At 40.5% G+C, this 13,942-nt stretch overlaps 1 protein-coding gene across 1 annotated transcript in view; it reads right to left on the bottom strand.

Moving 5' to 3' along the window:
• The window catches only part of dnah5 (dynein, axonemal, heavy chain 5), a 94,861-nt gene extending 81,201 nt beyond the window's left edge, over window positions 1-13,660 (bottom strand). Inside the window, exons 1-4 of the mRNA XM_068323518.1 lie at window positions 13,571-13,660; window positions 2,536-2,670; window positions 2,158-2,242; window positions 1,806-1,969 (exon numbers count right to left, since the gene is read on the bottom strand). Coding sequence (XP_068179619.1) covers window positions 1,806-1,969; window positions 2,158-2,242; window positions 2,536-2,670; window positions 13,571-13,660 — 474 coding nt within the window. The remainder of the gene's footprint in view (window positions 1-1,805; window positions 1,970-2,157; window positions 2,243-2,535; window positions 2,671-13,570) is intronic.
• Between the last annotated feature and the right edge of the window lie 282 nt (window positions 13,661-13,942).

Below are 13,942 nucleotides of genomic sequence, written 5' to 3'. Positions count from 1 at the left end.
AAGGGTTTTGGCTGCCAATGAAATGACACTGAGGGGAAGGGCATTCACTTTTTCCATTGATTTTCCAGTGCTGATGCACGACACTTTCACACCAGGTTGTGCTGCCAGTTGTAACGGCAGGGTAAGGGTGGTTGGGTAAGGCTGGTCTCGCATCCCACTAAGATGTGTTTCAATGTTACTGTACTGGACATAGAAGGCACGTTGGGTCTTTGCTATACATATGGCTTAGGTTTGAGGAAAAGAGCAAAACATTATAGGATGCCCTGATGGTAAAGCTCACCATGAATATCTCCATCTCCCACAGATTTTTTTCAGGAGATTTTAATCATCTCCACTCCATCCCATGCCATCTATTGCCCTTGCTTTGCCTGCACCACAACTTGCTCGCACCTTCCTGCTCCTTCTTCTTGCCACACCTCTTGGTTCACCAGCTTATATCACTCAGCTGGATTGGCCTTGCTCTAGGTTGGTGTACTGACCTGAAAAGTAAGACCACTCCTCCCTTCCTGAACTTGCAGGACTGCTAGATTTGAAATATGTAGGTGTAAGATGCCATTGCCGTAGAGCCCAATGCTACTGAGGCAAAGGCAAAGCCATTTCTTAACCAGTCTGCAACTTTTCCACTTTTGAGAGTGGAACTTCATAGATGGTAAGTGGTCACTGAAGAATACTGTAACATCTACTTGTGCTTGCCCTCCCCCTTTGTGGAATGAGCGCAACCAGTGAGATCTGAACTACCTTACTGGTGTCAGCTATTGCAATAGCCATTACCAGCCACTGGGAAAGACATTGTTTATAAAGTATTTGCCCAAATAGGGGGCAGCTGTGGCTCAGTGGTAGAGCAGGTCATTCAATGATTCAAGATCGGCGGTAAGATTTCCGCTCCCGCAGAGCCATTTGTCTAAATGTCCTTGGGCAAGACACTTGACCCTCCTTGCCTCCAGTGGGGCACTCGCTGGTGTATGAATGTGTTTGATTGTTCCGGTGGTGGTCAGAGGGGCCTTAGGTGCAGATTGGCAGCCACGCCTCCGTCAGTCTGCCCCACGGCAGCTGTGGCTACACGCGTAGTCTACCATCACCAAGTATGAATGAGGAGTGAATGAATGAATGAATAATGGATCCAACGTAAAGCATCTTTGAGTGTACAGAAAAGCACTATATAAATCTAGTCCACCTTACTTTCTAAATCTCAGTGTCCTGTTCATTTACATGCGTGCCCTTGTTCTTTTCTTGAATTTAGGTGATAAATTCATTTTATTCATAGTAAACACACACAAACACACACACACACACACACACACACACACACACACACATACACACACACACACACACACACACACACACACACACACACACACACACACACACACACACACACACACATACACACACACACACACACACACACACACACACACACACACACACACACACACACACACACACACACGTTATTTTCGTCCCTTGCTCTAAATGTCAAAAACATGCCCTGTTATCAGTGGCTGTGATTATCTTTACTGCTGACAGCAGGCGATCAGCAAGAATCAATAGTTTGGCATCAGTGTGCTCATGCCAAACTCATCACTGTCTCACTATCTGAAGGCAAATAAGTTGTCTGCCTGAGGGACACAAATGGGCACAAAGCAAAATCCTTGCCATTCAAAAAATATTTTTGCATTTGAATGGTGAACCTTGAATACATCCAGTGTCATTTTATTTTTATTTTTATATTCTGGACTGACTTTTGTTCACCCTGAAAGCCATGAGTTAATTTCCAGACTGCACCTTGAAAAGTGACTCACTCTGTGTATGTTCTCAGAGGTTATTGTCTTAGAGGTGTTGGCTCTGGTGAAGAAGACACACAGTCCAGTGAGTGCCACATCCTTCCCATCTGTCACAAACACTTTAGACTTCTTGCTGAGACCAGGCTGCTGGGCAACAAGCTGGGAGGGAGCAGAGGCTGCTGCTGAGACAAACATTAGACAAAGAGACATCACAAAGTAACCCAACTACTTTTCTCATGATACTGGAACACTTACACTTCAGTTATAACCGACTTCAGACCTTGTATATTTAATTTGCGTAGTCCATACATAGCAACATCGTTAGAGCTTTTAAGTTTCTATTTTCACTAGCTGTTAATGATCAACTTACCTGCTTCAACCAGCTCAGTGTCCTGATAGAAGAACATGAGGTGTGGAAAACCATCTGCTACAAAAAATTGCTCCATTCGGTCAATCTATGAAAAAAAAAAGTTTTTTTTTACGTAATCACACGTTATTGAGTGCTCACTGTATATGTACAGATACACAATCAGAGAATGAAAAAACTCTGAACTATAGCAAACATTCTGTATTCTGTCTTTCCCCATACTTCATCTTATAAATAAAAGTGGAAATTAAAAATAATAAATATCAATTTGTTTTGTAAAACTCTTCCACACCAGATTGTTCTGGGTTAGCCCGCTGCTGTAGTTCCCGCAAAACCAAAGATGTAAACACATCTTTGTGAAAATGTGCAAATACAGGGTACCTGATTCCCCTCCAGTACAAAATCTTCCACATCCGCTTTCTCCAGTCCCAGGCATGAAGCCACAATGCTGAATATGTAGTCATGTCTTCCATCCAGCTGGGCCCGTTTAGCTTCACGTTCCTCTTTCAATTTTTGCTAAACAACATATTCAGACAGATACAGCTGTAAGAATTGATTAAATATATTAAAAAATGCCATTGTGAATTACTACAAATGATGGTGAGTGCTTCAAAACATTAAAATAATGTTTTAATTTTTTATATGAAAAATTTACATCTGTCAAAATCATGGCCCATTTTAAATCACCAATTTATTTTATTGAGGATAACGTTTCAATCCCAGGTGTAATTGAGTATGAAATGCCATAGAATGACCAAATAGGATATCGATCCATTCAAATATAAACACACTGTACTTTATGTCATAATGGAACAATGTTGAGGTTTTTGGCACCGAGTAAATTGAAAGGTTCCCATGGTCACCCCTTATTTTCAGAGGGATTTTAAAAAGCAATTCCACTTAAAGAAAGCCGTAAGTATGTTTTCGATGAATGAGAAGCAGAAAATTTTAAAGAACATGAAAAAGAAGAGTCTTCAGCATGTCAGTAATCACATCCCCCCTCTGTCCTTCGTGTAAAGCTCTCCTCAACAAACAGAAAATGTGCAAATACAGACATCAGTATTCTGTGAAGATTTTCAAATATTCGTCTACCTTTTTAGTCCATTTTATAAAAGGCTTCAATTTCTCTGTACAGTTGTCCAAGCAACAATCCAAAGGGTGTGAAAAAAAAAAAATTTCTTTGAAAAGAATAGGCAGAAAACTAGGCAGTTTATAGCTTGCAGTGAGGGTGGTCGGATGGGAACATTAACCAAATCGGGTTGCCTGGTTACATCTCAATAACACACGAATAAGGTTAGCCAATAAATTACATAAAACCTGGGTTTTCGTGAGTGTTCCTACTGCAGAGTGCATTTACATTCTCTCATTTAGCCTTCATTTACTCTGTCTAGAGTTTAAGCAGAGCATGATGGGAACAGCTATTTCAGACTTGAAATACAGTACATTTTGCATTGACGTCACCGTGGACAGGGTGTCTTTTAAAAGACCCCTTTTACAAGAAAGCAGAACACATCCTGGCCATGTCAACAAAAAAGCACTTCAGAGGGTTTTTTTAAAATTATTATATACCAACCTTTTCATTAAGTTATTACCAAGAATTGAACTAGCATTGTAAATGGCAAATTCTGTGAAGTTCTTCTGTTTCCATGTTCTCCATTTGTATTTTCTACACACTTATTTCCCCAATATGTAGCCTTATTCTTAAAAGATTTTGTTTTATTTTCTCAAATGAAACTTGAAAGCTTAGATCTGTGGTAAACATGAAGGAGGGAATATGTTGTAATGCAATCACACCTGAGTGCAGTAGTTTGTATGGATTGTGTATGTGACTAGTTTTAGATTAGCAGGAACCCTGAGTCAAACCATTTGGTGCACAGCCATTCTATACTAGCTCTTTTTTGCACCTGAGTTTGCCACGAGTGTCTTTAGATTTTGTTGTACATTTGTGTATGATGACAATATTCTATTCTAATCTATTCTATTCGTTACTGAGGTATACATGTATGCTGAAGTATACTGTAGAATGGCCGGGTACCATGAGGAACATTTCATAAAAGGGAAGCAAGATGATTGAGAAATTCAGGGAGTAGAAAAGAGAGATAAAGATAGGAACAAATAAATCAGGACATTACTCCAAGTTAGATCTGAGGATCAGGAAGGAGAGCAAGAAGTAAACGGCATATAACTAAAGAGAAAGAGTCACTCCAAGTGAGGGTATTGATTGTTATTAGTTGGAGCCTTGGGAGTTGATCAAGCAAAGCCAGAGTGAAGTGAATCATGCACACAAGCTCAAAAACTGACTGTCAACAAAGTTAGCAAGAGCAGTAACACAATGGTCTGTGGCAGGTGTTCAAAGAGCTGAAACAATTAACACCGTTTGTCTTCTGAGACGAGACACATCACAATTCTCCAAAGAGCCCACAAACCATTCATCTGGCATGAGGAATTTTTGAACAATTATTGTCCTTCAGGCTTATTATGGTAATACAGAAAATACAAATTCCAATTATACAAATACATTACAAATTCCTTATTCTCACTTTCTACAAACACTGAAACCATAGGTTGATGATGAAAAAAGAAAGCCAAGCTATGAATGTCCGAGCAACAAGACATTTCACGCCTTCTTTGTCTCTGTTTCAAACTGTGAACAACCGACCCAGCCTTCAGCCCAAAGACCTTCAGCCTTCAGCCTTCAGCCCAAAGACAAACAATGCAAACCCAATGCAGGGCGATCCATATTATTCAAATAAACAGACTTAATCGCTACTGAATGCCAAACACAAACACGATGCATCCAACAAACGTAGGATCTAACAAACACAGGCAGACCTCCAAACAGAACCACAGTTAGATATTCCCATAATGCAGACAACATTAACAGACAGCAAATGCAACAATAATAGCTTTCAGGGGCAAACAAACCCCTACCCTGAGCTGAGGTAAGATGTAGCAAAACTTTCTTGGTAAACAGCTTGGGAAAAAAAAAAAAAGTAGGCCATCCTGTCAAGTATACAATTTGGTATTGTTTGTAATATTCAAAAAAAGCAATTCAGAGCGTTTTCATGGCTTGCCCAACTAGTTTGATCAAGTAAAGTTAATTTTGAACCCAAACTTTCTCAGGAACACAGATGGAACACATATTCAAAGCCAAAGCAAATTTAGGTAAAGTATTGTGGCTAGTTTCATCATTGTCATATTACATTTTAGCAAATGAAAGATGCACCACATTAGAGTTGTGTAGAGAAATGAAAGAGAACCCTCAAATGACACTACAGAAACGACAACAACAGTACTGAAGGATTTCTCTTACCTGAATGACCTTGGAAAGTGTTTGCTTCCAGAGCTGCTTACTGAACACATGCGACATGACAGCCTGCCCTTTTCAAAACCTTAAATCTACAGGTACACTCGCCATGGAAGAGACAAGCCTTATCAAGTTGTCAAAGGTGAACACTGGCTATTCTAGCTGGAAGTGTAATGGTCATCCCTGTCAATACTGTATGGGTTTTCACTGCCAACTGCGGTTGCAGTTGGCAGTGTAGGACATGTCTGGAGTCTAGACATGTCCTACAAAGGGTTCGAACAAACTGAAAGACGTGGGTGTGAGGGTAAAACACACAAAACAACTATATCCTTCAGTATTCATACGTTTGACTTTGGAAATACTGTAATAATCAAAATGAAGGAGCTCATCAAGAATAGCTTACAAGATACTGGTCACGTCAGCTTCTGAAATTGTACAATTTAAATTTGACTGACGGAAAAAATAGCAGGGAAAACTGCTAAATTTACTAAGTGTGTTTTTCAAGCCATTTTTTTTTTGAGAATGACAGGTATGGTAAAATGTTATTAAACTGTAGTTCTCAGAACACTCAAATCAGCATTAATGCTTGTCACATAGCTATACAGTAGATTTATATTTCAGTATTTCAAATATTTAAGTACCAGGAATGTTGGGGGAAAAAATTCATCTAACTTTGTCTTATCAGTTTTTCGGTGCACAAAGGATTTGATCTGTGATCACTAAGTCATTATCTGTGATAAAATAACAATTCATGTATATGTTCATAGTGTATGAATTCATAGTACTTCTTCAAAGTTCCAAAATACATAAGCCACAGATAAAGCTGTTCTTATCTCATACTTATTTCACTTATTTTTCTTAGTAATCTGCTGCATAAAGTAAATTCCAACAAAAAGTGCAACTATGTCCCTGGTAGCTGGCTACTGATTGCCATTTTGCTTTATGACACCAGAATAAAGACCCTTACTGGGGTTTTTTAAATATTTTTAATAATGGTTTCCAAACATTTCCACTGATTTACAGCCTGCCTGAGCATCTCCACTGGACCTTTTGATCCAAATGCATTTGCGGTTTGTGAAAACACATTAACAATGAATCACATTTGGCCGAAGCTGACAGCCATGAAGCCAAGTTGTCTGTAACCTCAGACCTCTTGGGTCATCTTACCTTGTTTTGATAGTCCGGTTTGAAATGCAACATCGTCTACAGCCTTTCAGTCTGACACTGCCTTTCAGGACATTCCACAGTCTTAATTGTCTCTGCTTTTCATGACATTAGAAAATTACAGCTTCCAACAAAGAAGACGAGACAAAGAACAAGTGGCTTTGATAGAGTGTGCTGTCTTATTTGCCATCTGAGAAAGGTTCCTGTCCTTGAAATGATGACAGTGCTGCTCCTGAAAGGGGGGTGCTAACTAGATAATGTGGTGTTGGATGACCATCTGTCTACAAAGTAATTATCAAGGTTCTGCTCTCACCTTACAGTCTATTACAATGCAATGGAGAGTCAGGGTTAGTGGAAATGGTATGCACGTTGGAATTAGGTGTGGGTGGGTCATATTGTAAGATGTACTCATTACTGTTGTGTGCTAAGAACCTCATACCGGTCATGCTATGACAGTACTGACAGCCAAGTAAGAATAAAATGGTGACATACTGTGTGTCAGCCTTTTATATTGTGCTTTCATTTTTCTATCACAATCCAAAAATATTTTGATGCTCCAAGTGAACAAACAGTTTCTGTTGATTTAATATGTATATTATATAAAATGAAATTAACTTTGACTTAGTTTTAATATTAAACAAGCTTTTTAATAATTCATTGAGATAAGTGGATAAACAAGAACTCACAATGGTGGTGTGTTTGATTCCCACTCATTTTTCTTTTCCTCTCCCACTCTTATGCCTTCTTTCCTGTCCCAATCTCTTAAACTGTTCAATCTAATAAAGACAGAAATTGTCTAAAAAAGTGCATTGAGACACTGAGATTTTATAGATTAAAGGTCCAATGTGTCTAGCAATATGATTGCAACTACCTACTTTTCCTCATCTTATCCTCCTCTCTGGTGGCTCCTCAACAACGTCAAAGTCCCCATTGTGGAGTCTCTTGAAGGCAATGGTAAGAGAACCCTATCACCCACTAATGGAAAACTTGTTGGTTGTTGTATTTAAGGTGTCATCAAACTTCAGATAACAGGCTTCATAATGGAAACTTTTCAAACTGCCACCATACCATTGCTATGTCCATCCATCCATCCATCCATCCATCCATCCATCCATCCATCCATCCAAATATCTATCTATCTATCTATCTATCTATCTATCTATCTATCTATCTATCTATCTATCTATCTATCTATCTATCTATCTATCTATCTATCTATCTATCTATCTATCTATCTATCTATCTATCTATCTATCTATCTAACTATCCATCTTCTTGAAGACGAGACCGTACAGCTGTGTGGTTTAGCTGCTCGGATTAAGGAAGTTGTACGTGAATGTGTGCCTATGCATTGTGTCAGTCACATGGAAATTCTGGCCGGCAGACAAATGCCATTGGAACTTAAAAGTTTATTGGATGATACAGTTAAACAACCTCAAAACACATGCCCTTAACTCGTGCCTGGTCGAGTACCATTGTGAGTAAATGGATATGGAGCAGAGACCTTCTCTTGTACACAGAATTAAGATGGTCATTCCGAGGGAGATTGCTGCTCAGAGTGTTTGAATAATGAGAGCCGCTGCAGAGATTTCTTTCAGAAGAAAAATCACTGTGGTGGCCCTCATTTCAATGACACACAAAACTGGCTTACTTGTGTGACATATTCAACCTGCTTAATGAACTAAGTCTGTCACTTTCAGGTAAAATGACAGTTGTCTTCAAGTTGGCAGATAAAGTAGCTGCATTAGAGCAAAACTGAAGTTGTGGGAATGGAGACTGAGCCGTTGCTTTCATTCTCCAAGCTGGTGCACAATCACCTGTCTTTGCTTTTAAATGAGCTCGAGCTCTACTTTCAAATCATCCACGAATGGGTAAAAAATGGATCTGCGACCAATTTGCCAACAAACCAGGGGAATCCAGCGTGTCTATGCAGGAAGATCAACTGCTGGAACTGCAAATGGCAGCAGCCTTAAAAGTATGTTTCAGACAACAACTACCAGTGTTCGGGATTAAAGTCATGGCAAAATACCCTGAGATTGCCAGGTCAGCACTGAAAACCTTGTCGCCACGTCCAAAATCCATGTGACTCAAGGTTTTCTGCAGTGACAGCAACAAAAACATGTTTACAGAGGAGACTAGAAATAATCAACACCCTTTGGGTGTCATTGTCTCCCATTAATGGGAGACAACTTGACCAATAGTTAACATCAAATAGCAAAACATTATGCATGGCCCTTATATATGGTCCCTGAAGTCCAATTGGGCCATCTTCCACATCATGGACAGCACAGAAATGTTTCATGTCTTTTTAAGATTGTATTAGTTATGAATGTTAAACTGGTTGGAATTTAGGCTCATAGTGCTTACTGATCTCTTACTCATTGCTAATTTTTTTCGTGATTAACACCCCCCCCCACCCCTGTATTTTTGACAGATCATACCCTGCTCACATCTGTGAGTGTAAGGGACCAACTCATCTAAGCTGCATTTTTTTGGAGGAGGGAAAAAGCCAGAAAACCTGCAGAGAACCCACGGAGTCATGAGGAGAACATACAAAGTCCACACAGAAAGTAATCAAACATGGGACCTTCTTGCTCTGAGGTAACAGCACTACCCACTGTGCCACCGTGCTGTCATATCAATTTTGAAAATCAATATGAAAAAGATCCACTTTGCACTTTGCCAGTCATTTTGGGTACATAAACATTAAGAAGCCTACTATGACTATAAAAACAAAAATACAGCATCAGACTGTCCGGTTGTGTTTGTGCTGCAGACTGCTGAGTTTATTTATGCTCCTCTGATGTAGATCTGCTGAATCACCAATGTGATCTTAGTCTGTACTGTTACAACACCAACTACCCCCTTAGTATGCAAACTACATCATTTTCAGCTTGTACAGGTGTCATTTCAGAAATCTACTGAGTTAATACAGGTTTTGAAAATGCAAAAAAAAAGAAGCTTTTCAGGAAAATTTATAAATTGCAGGTTTTTTTTAAAAATTCAACCTTAGTTACTATTGAAACACAGCAGTGTAACATGCCAAACTCTATGGAAGAGCATTTGTGCCCTTTGTAGACATTATAGGTAGATATGTTGAAGGGTTTACATTATGTTTATATAGGAAACATAATCATGAATATTTGATTACATCTGCCTCTAAATCCTACACACAAATGAATTGTCATTAAAAAAAGAACTTAGTTGGAGTTTTATTGTAGAGACCCTAATCTTTCACATAGTGAAAACAGACACGCTCCACCAATTCATATTAGATTCCCTCATCTTTTGCTGTGGTGTCCAGCATAGGAACAGAAATACTACTCTCTTCAAAAGGATCTGACTGATGTTTGGATACCACAAAAAAAAAAGAAAAAAAGATTGTGAACATCTTCATTTAGAAGCAGCTGGGTCATCAATTTTTCACAAAGCCATGACTGATTTTCTATGCTGAACTGGTTTTGAGATGCCATGAAATAGGAGAGTGACTGTAAATTATAAATGATAAGCAGGTGAGATCTGAAAGAGAAAGACTTGTGAGTGAGTGAGACAGAGAGAGGTCCACTGTTCTCCCAGAGGACGCTCACATGGAGACAGAGAGCCTATCCAGATCTGTTTAGAAATGAAACAAGGTATAGTCGACACAGTATACCAAGGCAGCGCAACAGCTGAGAGAGCTGCATTTTAACTAATGTCTTTTTATTCCTAATGGAGTTTGTTTTCTAGTCCTAACCATACCTCGGAGTAAAATTACATCTAATAAATCATAATCATATATCACTCTGTAGCTATATAATCTATATTATTTTGAAGATAGTTCAAAGGAAAGAAAACAGTTTATTCTCATATTCTGCTGATCCACAGAGAGCAAGATTATTTGTGCTAATCTGTGTCCATCCAATATGGAAAGTAGTTCACATCACGTCCTGCTTTGACACTTTACATGACATCAAACACAGGCCTGTATTTACAGCATTCAATGAGGAAGATAGATCTCTGGGTACAATATGACATCAGTTGCTGTGCTGGTCCTAATGTTGTCAGTCTCCATGACGGCTTCAACCACAGATATTTGGGGATGTTGACATTTTCACGGAGATGACTGGTTGTTGAATTGTCAGGTTTTGTCAAATTGCAAAAAATTATTTTTTCCACTCTATAAGTTAGGTTATTTATCCCATGTGTGTGTGTGTGCATATATCTATATACACATGCACACACATACACAAACACACACACACACACACACACACACACGTGCACCCAATGATCAACATGTAGGGGATGTTGTCTGAGACTGTTGCTTCACAACCCGGACAGGATAAGCACAAGAAAATGAATGTATGAACAAACAATTATATTTCTCTCATTATGGACATTGATGAAAAAACTCTGTGCTATAGATGTAACCAAGAAACCATAATAACATTGCTCAGAAACATAACTCAATCTTTCCAAAAATATCATACACTTTCTTGCTGACCTTTAAAATATCATTGAGGTGATTTGGTGAATCTGAGACATACAAGTGAAGAAGCTGATATAATGATAAAAACATAGTCATTCATTCTCTAAATTGCTTCTTTTGCTTTCATGGGTCACGGGGGTTGCTTGAGCCTATCCCAGTGGATTTACATACATTAGGCTGGGAGACGATGCAGACACTTTGTAAACAAAAACAAAAAAACGCTCTTACACACAAACCTACGGCTAATTTTATCAAGTGCATTTTTATGGAGGTTGGAGGAAAGCGGAGAACCCGGAGAGAACCCACGCAGATGCAGGGAGAACATTCAAAAGGGGGATTGAACCTGGACAGAAACAGATACCTAAAGCTAAAAACATACTGTACATTCCACCTTCACAGAAACACTACTACCCTGCCATCTGGTGGACTTGGTCTGGAATTACAAAAGTTGACTGTTCACTGCTCTCGGCTCCAGCTGACAGACCAGTGAATGGACCAGGGAAGTGCTTCTCAGGGCAATTATGAAAAAGGACTCGAGGGCTTCTTGGGTTGGACATTCAGTACAGATTAAATCCACCACTTGTTTTTATCACAAATGCAAATTTTGATGTGAGCTTTTCTCCTCAACTTTTAGCATTCTTCCCTGTGGGAGCTATACACTCACAATCATAAGAGTTCTTTCTAAGCCATATGGAGTAGAACCAATAAAATTTAAAATTAGAATGATCATTCCTTTTGAACGAAGGAACACAAAAGTTTTACCTAATGTCACTGAATTTGTTCTATTTATACAATTATGAATGAGAGTTTACTCTAACACATTTTATTGGGCTAAGTCACTGAGGTAGTTAAGCAACTTCACGGTGGCAAAGCCCCGGGTGTTGATGAGATTCACTCAGAAATGCTGAAGGCTCTGGGTGTTGAGGGGCTGTCATGGACAACACACCTCTTGTGTGGAAGTCTAGGACAGTGCCAAAAGAGTGGCAGACTGGGGTGGTGATTCCTCTTTTTAAAAAGGGGGACCAGAGGGTGTGTGCCAACTACAGGGGCATCACACTCTTCAGCCTTCCTGGGAAAGTTTACTCCAAGGTGCTGGAAAAGAGGGTCCGGCCGATTGTCCAAGCTCAGATGAGGAAGAACAATGTGGGTTCCGTCCTGGTCGTGGAACAACGGACCAGCTTTTTACTCTCGCAGTGATCCTAGAGGGGGCCTGGGAGTATGGCCATCCAGTCTACATGTGTTTTGTAGACTTGGAGAAGGAGTACGATCGAGTCCCCAGGGATATACTGTGGGAGGTACTGTAGGAGTATGGGGTGAGGGGGCCTCTCCTCAGGGCCCAAAGTGAGAGCTGCGTTCGGGTTCTCGGCAGTAAGTCGGACTTGTTCTGAGTGGCAGTTGGCCTTCACCAGGGCTGCGCTTTATCACCAATTCTGTTTGTGATTTTCATGGACAGAATATCGAGGCGTAGTCGCAGTGAGGAGGGGTTACAGTTTGGTGGCCTGCGGATTGCATCACTGCTTTTTGCAGATGATGTGGTCTTGCTTGCGTCATCGACCTGTGACCTGCAGCACTCACGGGTCTGGTGTGCAGCTGAGTGTGAAGCGGCGGGGATGAGGATCAGCACCTCCAAATCTGAGGCTGCGGTCCTCAGCAGGAAACCGGTGGACTGCCTTCTCCGAGTGGGGAATGAGGTCCTTCCACAAATGAAGGAGTTTAAGTATCTTGGCGTCCTGTTCACGAGTGAGGGAACAATTGAATGTGAGATTGGACGGAGAATTGGGGCAGCAGGAGCGGTATTGAAGTCGCTTTACCGCACTGTTGTCACAAAGAGGGAGCTAAGCCGAGAGGCAAGGCTCTCCATCTACCGTTCAATCTTTGTTCCTACCCTCACCTATGGTCATGAGCGATGGGTCATGACCGAAAGAACGAGATCACAGATACAAGCGACAGAAATGGGCTTTCTCAGGCGGATAGCTGGTGTCTCCCTCAGAGATAAGGTTAGAAACACTGCTATCCGTGAGGGGCTCAGAGTAGAGTCGCTGCTCCTTCGTATCAAAAGGAGTCAGCTGAGGTGGTTTGGGCATCTGGTGCGGATGCCTCCGGGGCGCCTCCTTAGGGAGGTGTTCCTGGCACATCCAACTAGGAGGTTGACAACTTGAACATGAGAAATAAAAGTTCTTCAAGATAGAAAGTAGAGCTATCAGTTGACATCAATCAGTTTTGGTAACAAGATTTTGAAAAATACACCCATCTTCTATGAGGAAAACGTGAATCAAACAGCTGCCTGAGATGGACCACTGCACAATCTTCATAGGCACGTATGTTGGTTATTAAACCTACTTTATTATTTTCTGAGAAAATGTTAAGAAAAAGCCAATGGCTCCCTTTGGGTTAAACAGCCCTTTTCTTTATGCAGCTACGTTTGAAAGTGCTAGATTGAGCTAATCGGTCTCCACTAGATGTGGTGCGGATCAAACCTGCATCTCCTTGGCTGACTCCACCGGGACAGAAGGCTGGGTGGGTCTGACCCTGTAGCCGACTTTGGCGTTTCTAGAACCGAAGGACATGGCACACACGTTCCCTCACAGAAACACCTCCTGCGGGTGAAAGCTTAAAAGGTCTTGATTTATCCGGATCGCTCTCTGATGCTTTTTAATCCGTGGTGTTTATTTGGAGGTAGAAAGTTTTGGAATGTCTTTACTTCGTAAGAGCACGCGACCTCGAAAAGCACGTTTTGCGTTAGTTTATGTTTGGGGTTTCCAAGGTAACGAGATCTATGTCACGTGTTCGTTCGTGGGCTAGTGCCCGAAGATTGTGTCACTGAAATCACTGTCGGCAATACCGAAAGA

Source organism: Antennarius striatus, chromosome 9, assembly GCF_040054535.1.
Source record: "Antennarius striatus isolate MH-2024 chromosome 9, ASM4005453v1, whole genome shotgun sequence".
Classification (NCBI taxonomy): domain Eukaryota; kingdom Metazoa; phylum Chordata; class Actinopteri; order Lophiiformes; family Antennariidae; genus Antennarius; species Antennarius striatus.
Note: the sequence above shows the minus strand (reverse complement) of the source record. Positions and strands in the feature narration are given on the sequence as shown.